General features: G+C 40.5%; 1 protein-coding gene and 1 long non-coding RNA gene across 8 annotated transcripts in view; both read right to left on the reverse strand.

The window, feature by feature from the left end:
- The window catches only part of PPP4R3A (protein phosphatase 4 regulatory subunit 3A), a 48,648-nt gene extending 43,365 nt beyond the window's left edge, over positions 1 to 5,283 (reverse strand). For 6 of the 7 annotated variants that reach the window (XM_036411688.2, XM_036411690.2, XM_045571972.1 and 3 more), the window contains exon 1: positions 5,138 to 5,283. In XM_036411688.2, the coding sequence (XP_036267581.1) occupies positions 5,138 to 5,279 (142 nt within the window). In that variant the 5' untranslated portion in view covers positions 5,280 to 5,283. Of the gene's footprint in view, positions 1 to 4,218; positions 4,247 to 5,137 lie in introns of those variants that run through there. The other variant, XM_036411691.1, reaches the window with a different exon arrangement.
- On the reverse strand, positions 927 to 4,212 carry LOC123651260. The gene is made up of 2 exons (XR_006739850.1): positions 3,982 to 4,212; positions 927 to 2,053 (listed from the first exon to the last, which is right to left on the reverse strand). It is a non-coding gene; the product is annotated as an uncharacterized LOC123651260 (long non-coding RNA).
- Positions 5,284 to 19,220: the final 13,937 nt, after the last annotated feature.

A 19,220-nucleotide genomic window follows, 5' to 3' on the forward strand; every position in this document is an offset into this window, starting at 1 on the left:
AACCTTTTTAACTCTGAAACAGTGAAGTCAGATAATAGATAAAACTCTTCTGAAATGTAAAAAATACTTTATAAAACTTAAGGTAAAAAACAAATATAAGAACATTAGCAATGATGCTTGGCAAGTAAACCAGAGTAAAGTGCGTGAACATTATTTCTTGTTCAAAGAAATAACCTGTGTAGAGAAATTTCAATTTATTACTGATTCTAAAATTGGCAGGTGGAGGTGGTAAAGACCATAATGGAGGAAAGAATTTAGAACATAAAGTGATAGAGCCAGTAAGAATCTTGCCGAAGCCGGTTTGGCTCAGTGGTAGAGCACCGGTCTGTGGACTGAAAGGTCCCAGGTTCGATTCCAGGCAAGGGCATGTACATTGGTTGCGGGCACATCCCCGGTAGGGGGTGTGCAAGAGATAGCTGGTCGTTATTTCTCTCTCATATCGACATTTCTAGCTCTCTCTCTCCCTTCCTCTCTGTAAAAAAATAAATAAAATATATTTTTTAAAAAAGTGATAGAGCCAGTAAGAGATGACATTATCCACATTTCAGCCAAGTTAACAGATACATAGCATAAGCTGAAAGAAGAAAAATACTAAGTAATCTTTATTGGAAGATGGAACATCGCAGGTACAACAAACCTGAGAAATGAGGTAAACTATCTTATTAAAGAAAAGTACATCATCTCTTGCCAATAGGAACCTATTGAATAAGGATGCAATTGAGAAAATGGGCTCAATGGCTTGTTGGGACATCTATCCTTTCCAAGGCAAAATGGGCTAAGATTAGTCAAGCCACTAAGCTTCATGGGGAAAGAGCATACTTACCCAGATGGTGTGCCCTGTAATTGGGAGGCCAGAGTACTTCCATTCAGAAATTGAGATGAGTGTATAAGCTACTCTAGCAAGGTAAATGACTCATTGTATAGAAAATCATATATACTTTCTATTTTGTTCATCACAATAAAAAGAAACCTCTCAATTATCTTAAATGGAGAATGAAGAAAGCACACAATAACAGATAACCCTAACTAGAAGTCAATACAAAAACTTCCATGTGTGGCTTGGAGATAAACTATAATTTTAAAATCTTTAGGCTAAATTTTTTAATTTTCTTTGAGATAAGTCTGAATCTAAGTATAAAGCAGCAAATGCAAGTAGACAATATGATAATTTAAGATGGTGAACAATTAATGATAATAAAATTGATACTAGTTTCAAGCCTCAGACTAGATATCTCAATCAAACTCAGTTTGAACACTGACCTTGCTTCTTAACTAAGCTGTTAAGAAGCCTCTCTGAACCTCAGTTTTCCTATTTGTAAAATACAGCCAATAATAGGTCCTATACCAGAGAATACCAATATAATTTTGGCACATAGTAGGCACTCAAAAAATTTGATTATTCCTATTTGCAATTTTCCTGTTAGAAAAAAACACACACAATTACTCATCAAATAAACTTTACAATATGTCACAAATATTTAGAATTTTCTAAACCCACTCACTTCATCTCTTTCCCTATTAGAGAAAAGTTAAACCCATTTTGTTAACAAGCAGCCTTTTTGCAGGATCCCAAACCTTCCAAAGGGAGGGAGGAGGTTTGAGGCTATTTCTGAAGTAGTGAAAATAAAAATGAGAGGGAGGGGGAAGATTCCCGAATTATTGCGTTAAAAAGAGTATGATTCCCCATACATTGAAGACATTTAAGACACTGAGATTTAATGCTTTAAAAACACTTTAAAGACTTTGAATCCAACTAAATACATGATGTGAAATAGGATTTTCTCACATTATAAGATTTCAGAGACTTAAAGGCAAATCTACTCATGCTTTCATCCCAAAAGTTAACAGAACCTACGAACAAAGCCTATGCCTTCCAATTTATTATGTAAAAAGTGTTACATGCATCCCCAAATGTAGAGGTTAATAGTCCTACACTAATACTTGACATTCAAACATATTGTAATAGGTCTCAGAAAAAATATACCCGATGCATTCAAAACCAATTTCTCTCCCGTTTTAAGTTATTTTGGGCAGCCATATTAAGTTAGCTAACCTGGTGCAACCACTGTGGAGAACAGAATGGAGTTTCCTCAAAAAAACTGAAAATGGAACTCCCATTTGACCCAGTAATCCCACTATTAGGAATATATCCCAAGAAACTAGAAACACCAATCAGAAAGGATATATGCACCCCTATGTTCATAGCAGCACAATTTACAATAGCTAGCATTTGGAAACAGCCTAGGTGCCTGTCAGCAGATGATTGGATCAAAAAACTATGGTACATCTACACAATGGAATACTATGCTGCCATAAAAAAGAAGGAATTCTCATCTTGTGCAGCAACCTGGATGGAATTGGAGAACATCATGCTGAGTGAAATAAGCCAGTCAATGAAAGAGAAACACCACATGACCTCACTCATTTATGGATAATAAAGAACATTATAAACTGATGAACCAAAAGATAGATATAGAGACAGTAAAGCAACAAGCAGACTGTCAAATTACAGCAGAGAGGGTAGGGATATCTGGGGTAGATAAGAGATCAACCGAAGGACTTTTATATTGGGTCGGCAACTAAGTAATTGCTGGTTTCACACATATATGGCTTCAGTTGAATTTTTAGGTTTGCAGACGTAGGACAAATGTAAAACACATTTTGTTATTTGATAGTTGGCTATTCAGCTGTTAATCAGTAAAAAAAAGTTTTTTGATCTGTTTTGTAGTTTTCGTTTGGCGTTCGTTGAAAAATGGAAAATCAAAAGGAACATTTTCGTCATATTTTGCTTTTTTATTTCCGCAAAGGGAAAAACGCATCGCAAGCTCATAAAAAGTTATGTGCTGTTTATGGTGACGAAGCCTTAAAAGAACGGCAGTGTCAAAATTGGTTTGCCAAATTTCGTTCTGGTGATTTTTCACTCAAAGATGAAAAACGCTCTGGTCGTCCAGTTGAAGTTGATGATGCCCTAATCAAAGCAATAATCAATTCGGACTGTCACAGTACAACACGTGAGATTGCAGAGAAGCTTCATGTATCACATACATGCATTGAAAATCACTTAAAACAACTTGGCTATGTTCAAAAACTCGATACATGGGTTCCTCGCGAACTGAAAGAATCAGAGTTAACGCAACGCATTAGCAGCTGCGATTTGCTAAAGAAACGTAATGAAAATGATCCATTTTTAAAACGACTGATAACTGGCGATGAAAAATGGGTTGTTTACAACAATATCAAGCGGAAAAGATCGTGGAGCAGGCCAGGTGAACCAACTCAAACAACATCAAAAGCTGATATTCATCAAAAGAAGGTTTTGTTATCAGTTTGGTGGGATTACAAAGGAATTGTCTACTTTGAACTCTTACCACCCAACCGAACGATCAATTCTGATGTCTACATTGAACAACTAACGAAATTAAACAATGCAGTTGAAGAAAAGCGGCCCGAATTGACAAATCGAAAAGGTGTTGTATTCCATCATGACAATGCAAGGCCACACACATCTTTGGTCACTCGGCAAAAATTAATGGAGCTTGGTTGGGATGTTTTGCCACATCCACCATATAGTCCTGACCTTGCACCATCTGATTACTTTTTGTTTCGATCTTTACAAAACTCCTTGAATGGTAAAAATTTCAATAATGATGATGATGTCAAATCGTACCTGATTCAGTTTTTTGCTAATAAAAACCAGAAGTTTTTTGAACGTGGGATTATGATGCTGCCTGAAAGATGGCAAGAGGTCATTGATCAAAATGGGCAATACATTACAGAATAAAGTTATTTAGTTCCATGAAAAAATTGTCTTTGATTTTCTTTAAAAAATCCGCAATTACTTAGCTGCCGACCCAATACATGCATATAAGAACAACCAAGGGACACAAAACTCTGGGGAGGGAGGGCATGTGTGTGTGGGGGGGCAATAGTAAATGTACACAGATAATAATTTAGTAAAAAAAAACCAAAAAACTAGCTAACCTGTTGGCAATATACTCCAAATTACCATTTTTTCCATTCAAATTGAAAATCAATGTTCCTAGAATCTTCAATTACACAAGGGTGAGTTTTTGTTTTTTATGTAAGTGGAATTCTGGGTAGAGAGTCCAATTAAAATTCTTGCACCTGAAACCTGTATAATTTTGTTAATAGGGTCACTCCAAAAAATTCGATTAAAAAAGGACAAAATTTTAAAAAGCAATTTGAAAATAGTTTTACCTGACATGAACATTTTTCTTTAAGTGAAATTCACCATATGCCACAGAGGGAATTGGCAATCACAAAAGAGTCAATCTTTAAAAATGTGCAACATTTTTTTTAACAACTTGGTCTTTGAACCTTGAGGGCTATTTCCAAATATTTGAAGCACAGGCACCAGGGCAAATTCGAACGGTTTTTCAGATTATCTGCCAACTTTCCCCCACCTGTTAACCGAACCAAATAACGAATACACCTTTTAAGCAATGAAAAAAGCTGGCACCGAACGATTCCAAACTTGCAAGACCGTTACACGGTGAAACGACACACAAAACTTTGCATCACTAATGGAAAAGAAAACTAACGCTGGGGCAACCTAACTCTATTTTCTCACAGCAAAGAAGCATTTTTTTTTCTTTCTCTACCGCGTGTAGAGGTGCCAGAACCACGAACCAGTTGTAGGCAACCTGCAACAGGGTCAGAAAGGTGTAGCAGAAACGTTTAAAAAAGAAAAAGACACAGCGAAATGTTCTTCCAAAGAGGGAGTCGGCGAAGAACTTTCTCAGCTCCGAAAAAAGAGTTGCATGCCTGCTTTACAGATGGGTGAACTAAGGAGGCAGCTCGGATTAATCAGTGCTTTTCTCAAGGTCACTGGAGCGCCCAACAACCCAGTCCGGACTCCCCATCCCGTCTCCGACCTCCCCACACTCCCAGGCGGCACGGCACGGCACGGCCCGAAGCGGCCGGGCTCTTTCCCGCAGGAGCCACCAGGCACTGGGAGGGAGAACCCATTTCCAGCGGCCTCCGAGCAGCTCCCGGGGCCGGGGTACCGGCGGTTCGCCCCCTCCGTCCTCGCAGTAAGAGCCCCCAACCCCCAGCCAAAAAGGACCTGGGAGGGGACCCAGGGCCGTGCGTCCCGCCGCGTTAGGGGGTCACTCACCGTCGCTCTCGGCCCTGACAAGCAGGGACATGCCCTTCAGCCGCTCCACGTAGCCCGACGACACATGCCCGGTGCCCCGGTCGTCCCACTGCCGGTCCTCGTTGAGCGTGTACACCTTCACCCGCCGCCTGGTGTCGGTCATCGTGCCGCCCAGGGGCCGGGCCACAGGCCCCGCCGGAGTCGCCCAGGAAGAAGGGCCGGGGAGGCGGGAGCCGAGGCGGAAAGACGCCCGCAAGCCGAGGGCTCCCGGGCTTCACTGCCGCCGCTGGCCGCCGCGGGGCCGCGCTGCCGCCCGCATGGCCCGCTCCCGGGCAGAGCTGTGGGCCGCCGCCTTTCCTCGCCTCCGGGGCCTCGGCGCTATTGTCCAGCCCCGGCCAGCCCGGCCGTCCCGAGGGGAGGGGGGGCGCAGCGCTTCGCAGCCTCCCGCCCGGCCGCGGTGCAAACTGGGGGCGCCGGTCACTGCCCTGCTCCCGCTCCCACCATGATGTCCAACCAAGCCGCTTCCCGCGCCGCCACCGCCGCCGCCTCCTCAGGCCGCCGCCGCCGCCATGTTTTCCTCCCTTACACCTGGCCCTGCCACCGCAGCCGGCGGCTCCGCTCCGCTCTCCGGCTTCAAGTGTCCCACGCCGACAGGCGCCTGCCCCAGCCGCAGCTACTTCCCCTGCGCGGGAGACTCCGAGGGCCCCCGGGAGCTGAGCGCCCCAGGCTATCGGAAATCTCTTTTCTCCGCCGCCGCTGCCGCCGCCTCTTCCGTCTTCCTCACGGAGCCAAAGCTGCCGCCATCTTGGTTCGCCCCTCAATAGCGGCGCGCGGGGACACCCAGGCAGCAGCTGCAGGGGCGGCCCACTGACCCCACCATTTAAAGAGACAGGAGCGAGACCGGGAGCCTCGCTACCTCGAAGGCCTCGGACGGAGGCAGGAGGCGGGCGCCGAGCCGCGGAGGTGGCGGGAGGACAGGGTACGGAGGAGGGGGAGACGCTGGTCGCGCCGGTGACGGCCGGACTCCCTCGCGCTCCCAGCACGCACCGTCGTGCGAGCGCGGAGCGGCGTGCGTCGCGCCGTGTGCGTGCGTCGCGCTCTGTGTGCGTCATCAAGCCGGCTCCGGGATTCTGCCGGGTCGGGGGCCCGCCTCCCGCCGGGCGGTTGCGCTAGTTTTCTGGGCCCTCAGCGAGCGGGCTTGTCTGGGACTCTCCGAGCTGGCCCGCCGCCTTCCCGTGCGGCTCGCGGTCCAGCCCGAGCCCGCTTCTGCGACTGTCTTTTCCGGGCCGCCTTTGGGGCTGGGAACCTGGAGCGCGGAGTTTTGGGGTCACCGGAGCCTCTCGAACTCGAGGCGGTTCTCTTTTGGAAATAATTGAAAACCTTCAGGGAAAGACCACAGGTTTTGGGCGTTGGGAGCTGTGGGGGGCACTCATTGGTGTTGCGAGTGTAGAAATTTGGGACATTTTCTGGGCCTGGGACCATGTTCAGAAAGTGACTAGTCTTGGCCTGGCGGGCAGTTCAGTGGTTAGAGCGCCGGCCCTCGGAAGGGAGGGTCGGGTGTTCGATTTGGGTGCAGGGCAACATACCTGGGTTGCAGGCTTGATCCCTGCGCCTGAGGGAGGCAATCAATGGATGTGTCTCTCCTCTAGTCCCTCCCCCCTCTCTAAAAATCAATGGGGAAAATATCCTGGGATGAGGATTAAAAAAAACAAAACAACAAAAAAACAGGAAGTGACTAGTCTGAAATCTCCCCTTATAATTCCATTTCGTTATCCATTATCCGGACAATTATCTTCTATCTCTCCCTGTTGCAAAAACAACTTGAGGGACTAACAAAAATAAAGTTACATGTTAAGCACGGTTAATCGTAATTAATAACATTTCTGACTCCTTTTCTGCAAATAATAGTCACCATTTAAGGGGTTGTTTCCATTTGCCAGGCTGTCTAGATCATGGATGTCCACTAGAAATAAAATGCGAGCCATATATGTAATTTTAAATTTATAGTAGCCACTTTTTAAAAGTATGAAGAAATTGCTGACATTTAATTATTTTATTGAGTGCAATCTCAAGAATATTAATCATATCTAATCCTATCTAATAAAAGAGTAATATGCATATTGACCATCACTTCATCACACAAGATGGCTGTCCCCATGTGGACACAAGGTGGCCACTACAAAATGGCCAGCAGAGGAGGGTAGTTGGGAGCAACCAGGCCTGCAGGGGAGGGCAGTTGGGGGGGGGGTGGGACCAGGCCTGCAGGGGAGGGCAGTTGAGGGGGACCAGGCCTGCAGGGGAGGGCAGTTGGGGGGGGGGCCAGGCCTGCAAGGGATGGCGTTTGGGAGAGACCAGCCTGCAGGGAAGGGCAGTTAAGAGCAATTGGGCTGGCAAGGGAGCAGTTAGGTGTTGATTAGGCTGGCAGGGGAGTGGTTAGAAGGTGATCAGGCTGGCAGGCAGAAGCAGTTAGGGGCAATTAGGAAGGCAGGCAGGTGAGCAGTTGGGAGCCAGCAGTCCTGGATTATGAGAGGAATCCCACATTGGAGAGGGTGCAGGCTGGGCTGAGGGACACCAGGCTGGAATTTTGTGCATTGGGCCTCTAGTAAATAAATAATGAGGCATTTTACATTCCTATTTTGTACTACGTTTAAAATGCAATGTGTATATTACCCTGCATATAAGTTTAAAATGCAATGTGTATATTACCCTTTGTGTAAGTTCTATTTGCATGCTAACTTTTCATTGGAAATACCTGACCTGTATTTAGATTTAATTAAATTTACCATAGAAAAATATTCACGTGCTCGTTGTTTCAAACATACTTAAAATGTTTCCAAACTGAATCAATTACCAATTTTTTAATTAAAAATTTAATAAAAAAAATAAGTAAAGTTTAAAATTCAGTTCCTCTAACCACATTTCAAGTGTTCAGTTGCCACAGGTGGCTATGTCTACCCTTATGGCAGGTTCAGGTGTTCAACACTAACAGGAATTTCACATCAAACTTGCAACTTCCTTTGAGTTCTAACCATCTAGTCAGAAGGAGGCCTGAGCTCTTTCTTCCCCAATGCGTCAAATACAAAGAAGTGTTTGAGAAGGCAGCTTGAGAGTTCCATCATTTACAAACAAAATGAAAATTAGACAGAGACACTGAAGAGATTGAAAAGGAAGAGCAAGCTGCTGCTGAAATGGCTGCACCCGCTCCCAAGTTCACTGCTGCTCAGCCTGAGGTCGGCAGACAGGCCTGAAGGCGTGCAGGTGCCCTCTGTGCCCATAATGCAGTTTCCTGCTCAGCCTGCCACTGAAGACCTGTTTGCAGCCCCCCCTGCTGAGGCCAGCAAATGGGTAGGAACAACCAGAGTGGTCCTAAGCTGTTCTTCCACAAACTCAGAACGGAAACAAGGTTGATGGCAAATAGTTTATTTTTTTAAAATCCTGGAAAATCATAAAAAACAAAGTCATTGTTTTTTTATAAAAAGTAAAATGCAATAATTTCAAGCATCAAGACATGCCAATAATTTTGTCTACTTTGACCCAGAAAGACATCATTAAATCTACTCGTGTTATTGCTTATTTGATCCCTACACCATACCTGAAATAATTTGTGGAAAAATCATGTTTTCTTATAATGTACTTTGAAAGTAAATTGGATATCGGGGGTTGTTTGTTGAATAAAAAAGATTTAAAATTATGTATAAGAAACACTAATTATGAAAGTACTTGTATGCATGTATATAACCCATGGACACAGGCAGTAAGGGGATGAGGGCATGTGCTGGGGGTTGGGAACAGCCGGGGACAGATCAATGGGGGAAAAGGGAAACATGTAATACTTTAAACAATAAAGAATTTAAATTAAAAAAAGAAATTATGTTTAAATGAACTCTTTAATATGATCTTAAAAAAACAACCAACCAACCAGTTGAGTTGTATTAGTCAGGGTCCTATTAGAGAAACAACCAGTAGGATACTTTTGTACAGAGATTTTCAGGAATTGCATATAGATAGTAGGGTTCAACTAAGCAAGTCTGAAATTCATAGGGCAGGTCAGCAGCAGGCTGAGAACTTGGGCAGGAGCTGACACTGCTGGAAACAAAGGTTTAAGCAAAAGTTTCAAAACACCTATGTAAAACACAGAGACGTTTAAAAGTCTAATATTGTAAAATATCTATACACTCTCTGTGAGGTTGGTTTAATAGAGCTGATCTATATTTCCCAAATGAAATGGAGCCTGTGTCAGAAGTTTGAGATCCAGACTGTGCTCAAAAATTTATTTCATACAGTCATGGTATCTCCTTAAGTAAAGGGTTCTATAAAACGTAAGGAGCATATCAGAAGAAAGTTTTTGAAATACAAGACTATTTAAATCCCATCTATTTCATTCTTGAAAATGTACTACATCCTACATTCTAAGAAACGGCTCTTGTAAATGGGATGAAAAGATGTTTTGGTCAATGAGAATAGTTATGCATGTATTTAACCACCTGTCTTACACCAACCAGATGCTGATTATGGGTATACTGTAATTATCTAATTTTTTTCTTAGAGCTGCAGTAACAAATTACCACAAACTACATGACTTAGGACAGTGTTTCCCAAACTTCTCTCATGAGGAGAATCACCTGGTAGAGTTGTTAAAATACAAATTCCTGAATCCCAACTAAGAAGTGCTAAACTAGAATTTTTGGGAACATGTAGGTAAAATTGTATACTTAGTGCTCTGTACACTGACTTAGGACAATGGAAACCCCACTTTTTACAGTTCTGGAGGCCAGAAGCCGGAAATCGAGGTGTCAGCTGAGTTGCACTCCCTCCAGAGGCTCCAGGGGCGAGAATCTGCTCCTGGCCTTTTCTAGCTTCTAGTGGATGCAGGTGCTCTTGGGCTCGTGGCCGCTTCACTCCAGTCTCTGCCGCCGTGGTCACATGGCTTCCTCCTCAGCTGTGTCTTCTGTGTGTCTGTCAAACCTGCCTCTGCCTTTCTTTTATAAGAAATTGTGATGGCTTTTAAGACTCATTCAGATAATTGAGAACAACCTCCCCACCTCAAAATCACTAACTTAATTGCCTTTGCAAAGACACCCCCACCCCCACCTCCTTGCCCCCTCTCCCACCAATAAGAACATTCAGAAGTTTCAGGAAGTAGGACATGGGTCTGTGTTTTTAAGGGCCACCACTGACCTCACTATAAGTGATATAATGCAAAAGAAAGTTAAATATAGCTACTCTTTTTAAAAAAAATAGCCGAAACCGGTTTGGCTCAGTGGTAGAGCGTCGGTCTGTGGACTGAAAGGTCCCAGGTTCGATTCCGGTCAAGGACATACATTGGTTGTGGGCACATCCCCGGTGGGGGGTGTGCAAGAGGCAGCTGGTCAATGTTTCTCTCCCATCGACGTTTCTAGCTCTCTATCTCTCTCCCTTCCTCTCTGTAAAAAATCAATAAAAATATATTAAAAATATATATATTTTATTGATATTTTACAGAGAGGAAGAGGGATAGAGAGTTAGAAACATATATAAGAGAAGCATTGATCAGCTGCCTTCTGCACACCCCACACTGGGGATGTGCCTGCAACCAAGGTACAGGACCTTGACCGAACCTGGGACCTTCAGTCTCCAGGCCATCTATCCAGTGAGCCAAATCAGCTAGGGCTAAATATAGCTACTCTTATGATGATATCTTAAGGTTAATAATAGCCATTAGGAAACAATTTGAATATTATCATTGTTTTCTGTCTAGGTAGGCTGAAAATCTTAAGCAGTCTTTCTCTAGGTCCTAGCTGGGTAAGCTCAGTTTGGCTAGAGTGTTGACCCTAAATATACCAAGGTTATGGCTGGATCCCCAGTCAGGCTGCATTCAAGAAGCAACCAACGAAGGCATAAATAAGTGGAACAGCAAATCTATCTCTCTCTCTTCCTCTTCTCTCTTAAAATCAATAAATAGAATTTTTGAAAGTCTTTATATTAATAGTCATAAAGGGTTTTAAGTATCTCAAAGAAAAGGAACTAAGAGTAGCCTGATATTTATATTACTAATGGAATTGAATCCAGTTTACTTACACTTCTTACCAGCAGTGTTTTGATCATATTAGTCTCAGTGTCCAACCTTATCCCAGTCACTTAAAGGAACAGAATGTCTGGAAAGAAAATACAAGGTTTCAACATAACTACAGATGCTTTTCAAGTTCAAAACAATTGTTTATACATAACATGCAGGTGAGAACATGGAACCAAGAGGAAGTAATGCTGAATTCAGAGAAAATATCATAATCAAACTACATTTAATGACAACGAAGGAAGAGAAAGTTCAATATAAAATACTTGACTGTAAGGATATCTTTATGACTCTTTATAATGAAAAAGGAAAATTATTCTTTTTTTAAGGAAAAAGAATATTGAGTTCTAAACATTAGCAAATTATAAGGTCAAATAGAATATTGACTAACTAGAAATTGAGTGCTAAACATTAACTGATAATATTAAATAGAATCCAGTTTATAAACACCATTTTTTAAATTAAGTACTGTCAACATGTCATTTTGTAGTATAAATTACATAGCTATAGTAATACGCAATTACTAATCCACTAGTAGTCCTAAATGAAAAGCCTAATAAATACATAGTGAACAAATGTGTGCAGAAGTTTCGATCCTGTTTAGTAGCCTATGAATGATAAAAATTTATGTTCTGAAACTATTTGAATACTAGTTGATATTTAATTACAAATTTTACAGTTAATTTACTTATGGGGGAAAAAACTACCTGGAAAGATTCTTTGGAAATATTGTAACTTCTGAAGAGGAATTTAATTTACATGTAAGATTCTTTCTAAGGTTTACACACTTCACATTCTCTGGGGATATGATGCTTCAAAAGCTAAAGTGGTTTTTACAATTTCATATCCTCTAAGTGTTCTGTGAAAAAATGATTGGAACTTTATTTGTTACATTTTCAACTATTAGCCTAACAATATCTATTGTAGGAAGCACTCTTTTTTTTTCTTCTTAAAATATATTTTATTGATTTCTTACAGAGAGAAAGGGAGAGATAGAGAGCTAGAAATGTCAATGAGAAAGAAACATCGACCAGCTCCCTCTTGCACACCCCCTACCGGGGATGTGCCCGCAACCAATGTACATGTCCTTGACCGGAATTGAACCTGGGACCTTTCAGTCTGCAGACCAACACTCTACCACTGAGCCAAACCAGTTTCGGCAAGGAAGCACTCTTAATAAAAATATTATCAGACAAAAAAAGCTAAAAGAACTCAGCACCTCCAAAACAGTATTACAAGAAATTTTAAAGGCCTTCTTTAAGAAGATGAAGAAGGGGGAAAATATGACTAAAATGGCATTAACTACATTAATATTAATAAGTACTTTAAATGTAAATAGATTAAATGGCTCCAATCTAAAGACATAGAGTGCTAAATGGATAAGAAAACAAGACCTAAACCTGTGCTGCCTACATTATACCAACTGCAGATCAAGACACATAGCCTGAAAATAAAGGGATAGAAAGAGATATTTGATGCAATTGAAAAATTTTGAAAAGCTGGGGTAGAAATACTTATATAAGACAAAATTGACTTTAAAACAAGGATTATAATAAGAGAGAAATAAGGATTCATCGATTTCACTTCTGGGTATTTTTTTCCAAAGAAACCTAAAACGTGAATTTGAAAAGACATATACATCTCTATGTTTATTGCAGCATTATTTACAATAGTCAAGATATGGAAACAACCTAAGTGTTTATTGATAGATGAATGGATGAAGAAGTGGTGCATATATACAATGGAATATTATTCAGACATAAAAAGAACAAAATCTTGCCATTTGCAAAAGCATGGATGGCCAAATGAAATAAATCAGACACACACAAAAAAAATACTATGGGATTTCACTTATATGTGGAACCAAAAAACAAACCAAAAACAAAACAAAACAAAACAAAACAAAACAAAAAAAACCCCATGAAACAATTGACATGATCAGGGCTGCTCTAGGTCAGATTCAAGTATCCAAGTGTTCTTTATACTTTTTCATTCTCTCACCTTCTCTGAGTGCCTCCTAAATAATAACTATTATATCCTCCTTTTACAACCACTTACTGAAAAGAATGATTACATGTGCACTATGTCTTCTGTACAAAAATAAATAAGGCCGCATGGAATTTGGGCATGCTATCTCTGAAATGTGAGCAATGGTTGCTCTCAGAACTGGATATCCATTCCGAATACCTTGAGGACTGTCCTGTACTATGGATCGCCAGTGACTCAAATATCAGTATCCATTCTCAGGACTTTTTATGAAAGCACTTAGTCAAAGTGTATACATACTGAAATTGAAAAAAAATAAAATAAAATAAAAAGGGAAAAGAAAAAAATAAAAAGAAGAAAGAAAGTGCAACGTTATACTAATTTTCAAAGGATTTCGATCTTTGAGCATGTCACGTCTAGTGGCTCCCTATACTGTTTTCTGTTGCATTTCCTACCTGTGCCAGAAGGTGGAGATGTTCCTCACTAGAATGATCATCCCCCTTCCCGATACAGCCCCTGGTAGTCCCTGACTCAAGACTTGCAACATTCTCTTTGAATTTGGGAGTCCGCTTTTTGAAAATTCATAATGGCCTTCACTTCTTGAGTTTTAAAACATTAAATAATGGGGGAAAAGTTGGGTGATGGGCACATTAAAAAACATTAAAAAACATTAAAAGAGTGTTGGCTCATTCGATAAACTACATGTGAGAATGCCTGGTGGAGAGCTGCATTTTAAACAGATTTGAAGTTGAGAATACCTTTATGTTTCTAAATGAGGAGAAGGGGGTGATGAACAGAATTGAAGGTCCAATGAACCACTGGGCCACTATTGTCAGTTAAAATTTAATAACCAACATACGTCTGATTTCTGTATGTCTAACCTTGTAAGTCCTTTACCAGGAGAACCTTTCCATCTACAGGTCAGAGGTTGCAAACCTCTGATTTGATGGTCAAATCCAGTTCACTGCCCTATGAGGTTTGCCAGGGTAGTTTAAAAACTGGGTCATTTTACATAAAAACGGATTTATGACTTCTTTTGAGGGATTGGGAAATCTGGCCACACTGCTCACAATCCCTCAGAAACAATAATGGGCTGGAGAGTCAGACACTTTATTTTTTTATTTTTATTTTTAAAAAATATATATATTTTATTGATTTTGTACAGAGAGGAAGGGAGAGAGATAGAGAGTTAGAAATATCAACGAGAGAGAGTCATCGATCAGCTGCCTCTTGCACACCCCCTACTGGGGATATGCCCACAACCAAGGTACATGCCCTTGACCAGAATCGAACCCGGGACCTTTCAGTCCCCAAGCCGACGCTCTATCCATTGAGCCAAACTGGTTTCGGCGAGTCAGACACTTTAAAGAGCCATTGCCACACCTGGCAGGTTTCTGTGTCCTGCTTTCCGACTGATGCCCGGCCCCTGTAGACCTTAAATTCTGGACTATTCTTAGAAGAATCAATAAAGTGCCTTGCTACCAAGACAGATGACAACATTTTAGATGAGACAGCAGAATAGTTAAAAAATTGTGTGTGTGTGGTATATCTGTAAGAAAATTAGGTTCCAAAAATTCAACAGACTTAAAAAGAATAAATATTTCTTAGGTTGTGTGATTTATATCCCTTTCAAAGTTCCTTAATTTTTTCGTTAGTTAATTCATCATCTATCTGTTTTTCTTTTGCTAAGAAAAATAGAAAAATGAGCTAATACTAAGAATTAGAGGAAAGTAATTCAAAATCTTTGCCAAGGCCATTTTTTTCTTTATAAAATGATTAATAATCTTCATATATATAATATATATAACTGAATTTACTAGCAATTATTATTTCCACTGATATAGCTATCCATATCATCCAAATTTTTTTTTTTTTTTTACTTTTATTTCAAGCACATTGGGAATTCCAACTAACACTTGAATACATGGTACATACAACACAACAAACAGCAGCTGTTGTGGAACTAAGAACAACTATTAACGTTCACTGGTAAGATAATGAAGAAAAACAAAAACGTTTTTTAAAAGTTAATATTTTTCTCAGTGGCAACATTCTAGAGCAGAGGCCAGAAACTGGAGCCTTACTACTATATCTGGCCACACGCTAGGTTAAAAATTCTGAACTAGTTGCAAACACTGAAAATTGCAATGTCCCAGGATGCATGGTGCCTACATTCTAGAAGGGCTGCCATGGAGGGGACTTAAGTACCTTTGTTCCAGAAATGTTTATTTATCTTCCTGATTTTCATTGACGTGGCTTCGGTGTTTTACCATTTAAAGATGTAATTTGCCATTGATTTATCCACAACTATTCCATCTGATAAAGAACTGCCAAACTTTATCAGATGCTTTTTAAGAATTAAATATGACCATTTAATTTTTATCTTTCAACTTGTTGATGCAATTGTAATGAAATAGCTTTCTGATTCATATATTCCTGAAACATACTATTTGATTATGTATTATTATTATTATTATTATTATTATTATTTATTTTTTTTTGAGACACAGCTGTGCTCTTTACCAATATTTTACTTGGGATTTCTGCATCTAGCTTCAAAAGTAAACTTGCTCATTCTTATCATTAAAGTTATTAAGCTTTATAAAAGAACTGGGCAGTTTTCACTTTTTTCTTTTTCTTGTGCAAGTGTTCAGATAACATTGGAATTATCTTTTTTGTTTATGGATTTGAGAGAGAGAGAAATATCGATTTGTTGTCCCACTTATTTATGCATTCATTCTTCTATGTACCCTGACCAGGGATTGAACCCAAAATGTTGGTGTATGGTGAGGACAGTCTAACCAACTGAGCTACCCAGACAGGGCTCTGCCATATCCTCTAAAAGCAGAAGCCCTCCAGTTTTCAGCCTGTAATTTCCCGTCTCCTTGACAACGGGCTCTTATTCCCTTCATCCTCTCATCGAAGCTACTGCCAATGGAGACTGGCCAGTGCAAGCCTTGTGAACAAGAAAAGGGACGTCAAATCCAGTTCTCCCCTATTTCCTAACCCCACGCCATTTCAGTCTTACAGGCCACTCACTTCATAGCCATTGACTTATGTTCTGCTTTTATCACCCAATTCATAAGACCTTTTTGCCTTCACTTGTACTGACCAACAATATGCATTGGCTGCCATGCCTCAGGGGTTTACTGAGGCCCTGACTTCTTTCTCTAATATGCTAAGTGAGACCCCATTAGTCCTTCCCCTTTTTAAACATGAAAGGGAAGAACATGTTTTAGGCTTCCTTTCTTGAGAACACAACAAGCTATCAGCCTTTTGATATTTTATCCTCATGTTTGAACCAAACAGACAATAGATGGTGTTGGTAAGGATGTGGGGAAACCGAAACTCTTAGCATTGTTGGTGAGAATGTACAAACACTGCAACAGTAAATCTAAAGTTACTACATGACACAGCAATTCCACTCAAGAGAAATGAAAGCATATATCCACACAAAGACTTGGATGTGAATGTTTATAGCAGCATTATTCATAATAGCATAAAAGTTGAAATAACCTAAATATCCATCAACCGAGGAATGGATAAATAAAATGTGGTGTTACTCAAAATAATAGAATAGAATTGAACAATAAAAAGCAATGAAACTTAAAAGAATTATGCTAAGTGAAAGAAGCAAGTTCAAAAGGTCACATCCTATGTGATTCAATGTATAGGAAATGTCCAGAAAAAACAACTCTGTAGAGACTGAAGATAGATTAGTGGTTGTACAGAATGGGGATTGGCTACTATCCTATCTAATAAACAGGGAATATGCTAACTAACCATCACGCCCTCACAAGATGGCAGTGCCCAATCCCTCAGCCCCACCTGGGGGCGGCAGGCAGAGCATGCCTCATCCAGCTGGAATTCCCCAGTTCCTTCAGCCTCTCCTCCCCCTTATCCAGCTGGCATCCTCCAGTCCCTTCAGCCCCTTAGGGGAAGGCAGTTGGGGGCGATCTGGCTGGCAGGGGAGGGAGGTTGGGGATGATCTTGCTGCCCCCCTCATGTACAAATTTCATGCTCTGGGCTTCTAGTTGGGTATATAAAGTTCCTTTTTGAGGTGATGATATATTCTAAACTTACAGTAGATCATGGTGATGGTTGCCCAACTCTCTAAATATGCAAAAAGTAATTGAACCATATGCTTTCAACAGGTCAATTATTTTTGGTATATAAATTCTATTTCAATAAAGCTGTTTTTAAAAAGTCACCTATGTATGAAAATAATACTAGCACTTTTAGATGAGAGAATTTTGAAAATTCAAGGGAATAAGAAAAATGTCTTCTCTGAATGAATTATAATTGCTAAAATCAACCAGATTTCATTGTGCATCTAATAAAACATAGTAAACAGACTTTTTGGATAAAGTTGGGGTAGATATGAAAGATAGAGGACACATATTAAGCTCACCTTTACCAGCTGGGATGATTTCAAAGATAAAATCCTGAAATGACCACAGATCAATATACTAAGACCACTTCATTCTGTAGAAGAGACTTTTCAACCCAATGCTGACATTTGCTGGAATGAAGCAACCATTTAATGTCATCTTGACATCTAAAGTCACATAAGGATCAAGTCTTTGCAACAGGCACTCTTTTAGGCCTGTGGCAAATACCAGAGTTTTCTGCTTATCCCTAATTTCAGTAACATGGAAACTAACCCGGAATCACTGTACCCAGGAATTGCCACAATTTTTTCATCATCAGTGTCTCCAAATAAAGCCCTGTTCCCTAGAGAAAACACAAAATATGAAAAATATCTCTTCTCATAATATTGGTCAACACATTCGTCTTTTGTGAAATTAGTGCAAGTTGGTTGTAAAAATTTCCAAAACTTAAAAAATTGGAAACAGCTGTGATTCTCTTACCCTACACATAACCGCTGGTAATTCTGCAGTCTGTTTTCTCAATTTGTATGTTTTAAATAAAAGTTGGATTGCATTGTATATTTGGATCATACAGTGCATAGTATTTTATAATTACTTAATTCTGTAACTCGGCATTAAGTTTATTATGTTATTCCCTAGAAATCCTGACTTTATTGTATTCTACCATGTGGATGAATCAACACTAATTTAACCAATTTCCTATTATTGTACATTTAAGTGGCTTCTAATTATTACTAGTCTAAGCAATCCTGTGGGGAACACCCTCACATACAGGCTGCCATTTGGCTCATACGTATGTGTCAGTATGAGGAAAATGGCTATTTACAAACAGTGACCCATCTGATTAGGAAGGTGTTCGTGCTGAGTGGTTGGTTGTAGGCCACAGTGGTTGTTTAAATTTCTGGCTATCAGCCCTACTTCCCCCTAATTCTTAGTGGTTAGTTAAGGTTGTTTCATTGGGATAACTTCATGGAGCAGAACTATTGAGACAAATAGTATGACTATATCCAAAGCTTATAAGTATATTGCCAATTTACCTTCCTGTCACATTCTACCAACCTACATTCAAACAGCTGTTCTCATTAACACTTTTTAAAAAATATATATTTTATTGATTTTTTACATAGAGGAAGAGAGAGGGATAGAGAGTTAGAAACATCAATGAGAGAGAATCATCGATCAGCTGCCTCTTGCACACCTTCCATTGGGGATGTGCCCACAACCAAGGTACATGCTCTTGACCGGAATTGAACCTGGGACTTTTCAGTCCACAGGCCAACGCTCTATCCATTGAGCCAAACTGATTTTGGCCAAGTTAAATACTTTACATCCAAGTTTTTGTTCCCTGTTGCTCCTTTATAACTGAACTTCTAAAACTACCATCATGCCCGGCTGGTGTGGCTCAGTGGCATTATTGCTTTTATCATTTGAAAAATTATTTAATTTTACTCCTCTTAATAAAATTTTTTTAGCTGAAGTTAATCTCTTTATTGGTCCATATGGAAGTACTGAATTAAAAAACGTTTGCCCCTAGCCCGTTTGACTCAGTGGATAGAGTGTCAACCTGTGAACTGAAGGGTCCCAGGTTCGATTCTGGTCAGGGGCGTGTGCCTTGGTTGCGGGCGCATCCCCAGTAGGAGGTGTGCAGGAGGCAGCTGATGGATGTTTCTAACTC

The sequence above is a fragment of the Pipistrellus kuhlii genome, unplaced genomic scaffold, assembly GCF_014108245.1.
Source record: "Pipistrellus kuhlii isolate mPipKuh1 unplaced genomic scaffold, mPipKuh1.p scaffold_m20_p_41, whole genome shotgun sequence".
Lineage (NCBI taxonomy): Eukaryota > Metazoa > Chordata > Mammalia > Chiroptera > Vespertilionidae > Pipistrellus > Pipistrellus kuhlii.